The following is a 3,809-nucleotide window of genomic DNA, read 5'->3' as shown; positions in this document are numbered from 1 at the left end:
CTGATTTTGTAAAAAAAAAAAAAAATAATAATAAATACTTAAATAAAAATAAAAAAAAAAAAAAATATGGGGTAACACACGGAATTGCTTTAAATATTCTGTCTCCTCTATAACCATGCATAAAATCATTTATGTGTTTAAAAATCAATGGCATATATTATTTTCATTTAATGTACAAAATAAAGGCTGTTTGGGCATGGTTAGCCCAGTGGCAACGCGCTTGCTCATCATGCAAGAGGTTCCGGGTTCGATTCCCAGAGTCGACCAAAAATTTACACTCGTTTGCCGTCAACACAAGTTTCAACGGGTTACTTTCTGGTGTTCTCGCGTTTCGTAGAAGCTTCACCCATCGTTTGGGCCAGTTGCCCTTACACCTAAGCCTTAGAGCGGGCTTTTTGTATATGTGTTCTCGTATTGACTCAGCACCGGTGAATACACTCATCTTTAAAGAAAAAATCTGGTGTGAACATCACACGACTTTCCTTATCCTTTTGAATGGTGCTTATTTGGGGTGTTCTGTTGTAACATTTACAATATCTCTAACCGTTTAGTCGATATAGCTGAAAACCGCCAAAAAGCGGTCGAAAACCGCCAAAAAGCGGTCGAAAACCGCCAAAAAACGGTAAAATGCCGCTAACCGTTGCACCGATCTTAATCAAAAGTTTCGTGTCGCATCCTTGTCACATTTGACAGCTGCATACAATTTCAAGTCTCTAGCTCTTACCGTTCTCGAGATATTTTGTTTACAGACAGACACACACACGGACCAATGGCTGAAACTTTGGATTTAGGCTCTAGGGACCTCAAAACGTGTTTTTTTCATTAAAAACTGACCATCGAAAATTTGACCCGATTACATTACTTTCCTTCCTATAGGATAAGGAAAGTAAAAAGGAAACACTCATCTTTGAAGACGAATATAAGTCTTGTTGGAAGTAATTTTCAAATTCCATTATATTTACCCAAGTCTCCCTATGACTGTATAACTACACCGAAGCGAATACAATAGTCCGTCCACTATACCTTTTATTATTACTATTGTAATTTAATAAAGGAAGGACGGACTAAAAAGGAAACACTCATCTTTGAAGACGAATAAAAGCCTTGTTAGAAGTAATTTTCAAATTCCATTATTTACCCAAGTCTCCCTATGACTATAAACAGAATAAAAACTGTGTTTTATTTCAACATATTGACGGGGAAACACCCCATGCTTATTGCAAACAGAATAAAAACTGTGTTTTATTTCAACATAATGACGGGGAAACACCCCATGCTTATTGTAATGCAATGAGTCATATTACGAACAAACCCTACACATCTACTCAACATTATACAACATCTACCTACTCAACGTTATACGTATTTTCTAATCAATACTCATCCTACATAAGGTTTATTCATAGAACAGAATTTCTAAAAACAAACACACGCAAAAAGTATTTTCATTCATCATTTTTTTTTTCTGTTCATATGACTCATTTTCATTTTTCACACATAGTTTTAATTCTGTTAATTCTTAACACCCCCATCACCTTAAACATAGTAACGAAAGAGCCGCGACATGCTGTCCAGCACGTATGCAGCCGTAATTTAGGGGTTGAATGGAAGAGAACGCCACAGACATTTAGGTTATTTTTCTTATTTTTATTTCTGTTCACATTTCTCATTTTCATTTTTCACACATAGTTTTAATTCTGTACTCCCCCTCACCTTATAGGAACAAAACAGCTGCCACATGTTGTTTAGCACGTATGCCGTAATACAGAGGTTGAATGGAAGAGAACGCCACAGACATTTAGGCTATTTTTCTTATTTTTATTTCTGTTCACATTTCATTTTTCACACATAGTTTTAATTCTCAACTCCCCCTCACCTTATAGGAACAAAACAGCTGCCACATGTTGTTTAGCACGTATGCCGTAATACAGAGGTTGAATGGAAGAGAACGCCACAGACATTTAGGCTATTTTACATATTTTACTTCTGTGGGTGATGTTTCAAAGTCATAGAGCATGAAAAATGAGGACCAACGGAATTTTTCTTTTTCTTCTACGACTTTTAGATCCCGAGATAAATCGATTAAAAAAATGCCGGTAAATCGTGAACTTTGACGTCACGGCATACGCTTCCGTAGGCGATGACGTCACATCAAATGTCCCGAGCAAAGCTCCCTTGCAGGCAACGCATTAATGTGTTTGTGCGCATACGTTTCTGCGCAGTTCTTTCTGCTCCTCCGCTAGCGCGCTTGCATACTGGCGCTACCTAGCGGACGAAAATAGCAACTGCGTTAAGTCTGACGTCACACATCTTCATTAGAACGGAAAATAAAAATTGAATTTTCAATCGTTTACAGTTATTTTTTCGGAGTTTTGACCTCGGATTTGGATTTTTCCCAACTTTTTACATAGGAATTGACCATTTATTCATAATTTTTACCCATTTGAAACACCTCCATTACTTAGGAATTTTCTTACTTTTTACACATTTACTCAGGAATCTACTTACTTTTTACACATTTACTCAGGAATCTACTTACTTTTTACACATTTACTCAGGAATCTACTTACTTTTTACACATTTACTCAGGAATCTACTTACTTTTTACACATTTACTCAGGAATCTACTTACTTTTTACACATTTACTCAGGAATCTACTTACTTTTTACACATTTACTCAGGAATCTACTTACTTTTTACACATTTACTCAGGAATCTACTTACTTTTTACACAGGGCCCGAATGTCCTCGCCAAAGCTGGTCCGTTCTTCCGTCACCCTCCCCTCTGCCTCTCCTCGTTCAGGGTCCTCCATGAAGAATAGAATGAGCAGAACTGCGCATGCGCCTAGCACTGGGGTCACCCTTAGACTCCATGGCCACGCCCCCATCACAGAGAACGCCGTAGATCCTACAATGTACCCGAGCCCACTGTAAAATACAGAAACCCATGTACTCGAGCCCACTGTAAAATATAGAAACCCATGTACTCGAGGCTATTGAGGAATAGAATGCGGATTCAACATAAAAGAAGTGTTGTATGTAGGAGGTGGGAATGTAACCAAGTCAGGGATTTCCAACTTCCATGTGTATGGGGGCCACATTCTACATTGGGAGGTACTTCACGGGCCACATATCTACATAGGGGAACATTGTAGGAAAGCCCCCCCCCCCAACTTTTCAGAAATGCAGTCCGATCGAATTTTGAGCGCCGCAGGCGAAATTTTCCAACAGCCTTCTCCTAATTCTCTAGTTAGGTAAGTTTGTACAAATCACAAAAAGCTTCGCGGGCCACATGTGATCCGCGGGCCGCAAGTTGGAAATCGCTGATCTAAGTGTTACCGGCTAACTGTAGGTCCACACTTACCTTCCAATAGGAATGGCAAAGTAAAAGAAGGCAAGCATTTGGGACCTCAAATCCTTAACGAACAGGTCACTGATGATAGTGGGAGCTATTGTGGAGTAGCTTGCCTCCCCTATCCCCACCATAGACCGGAATAGAAGAAACAAGAGATAGTGCTGAAAATATAGAAAAAAAAGTAACAAGCATAAGATAAGAAATCACTAATCACCACCCCAAAAAGCATTTGATAAGGATGCACTACCCTAAAAATCTGGTGTGAACATCACACGCCTTTCCTTATCCTATTGAATGGTGCTTATTTGGGTGTTCTGTTGTAATATTTAGGTAGGTACAATATCTCTAACCGTTTAGTCGATATAGCTGAAAACTGCCAAAAAGCGGTCGAAATACCGCCAACCGCAGCACCTATTTTAACCAAACGTTTTGTGTTGCATCCTTGTCACATTT

At 38.9% G+C, this 3,809-nt stretch overlaps 1 protein-coding gene across 1 annotated transcript in view; it reads right to left on the bottom strand.

Annotated features, from left to right (window-relative positions):
- The window catches only part of LOC103515754 (protein spinster-like), a gene marked incomplete at its 5' end in the record, with an annotated part of 7,667 nt that extends 4,150 nt beyond the window's left edge, over positions 1-3,517 (bottom strand). Inside the window, 3 exons of the mRNA XM_008480696.2 lie at positions 266-374; positions 2,726-2,929; positions 3,366-3,517. Of these exons, the coding sequence (XP_008478918.1) occupies positions 266-374; positions 2,726-2,929; positions 3,366-3,517 (465 nt within the window). The remainder of the gene's footprint in view (positions 1-265; positions 375-2,725; positions 2,930-3,365) is intronic.
- Positions 3,518-3,809: the final 292 nt, after the last annotated feature.

This window comes from Diaphorina citri, unplaced genomic scaffold, assembly GCF_000475195.1.
Source record: "Diaphorina citri unplaced genomic scaffold, Diaci psyllid genome assembly version 1.1 scaffold1410, whole genome shotgun sequence".
NCBI classification, from domain to species: domain Eukaryota; kingdom Metazoa; phylum Arthropoda; class Insecta; order Hemiptera; family Psyllidae; genus Diaphorina; species Diaphorina citri.
This window is presented reverse-complemented; position numbering and strand designations above follow the sequence as displayed.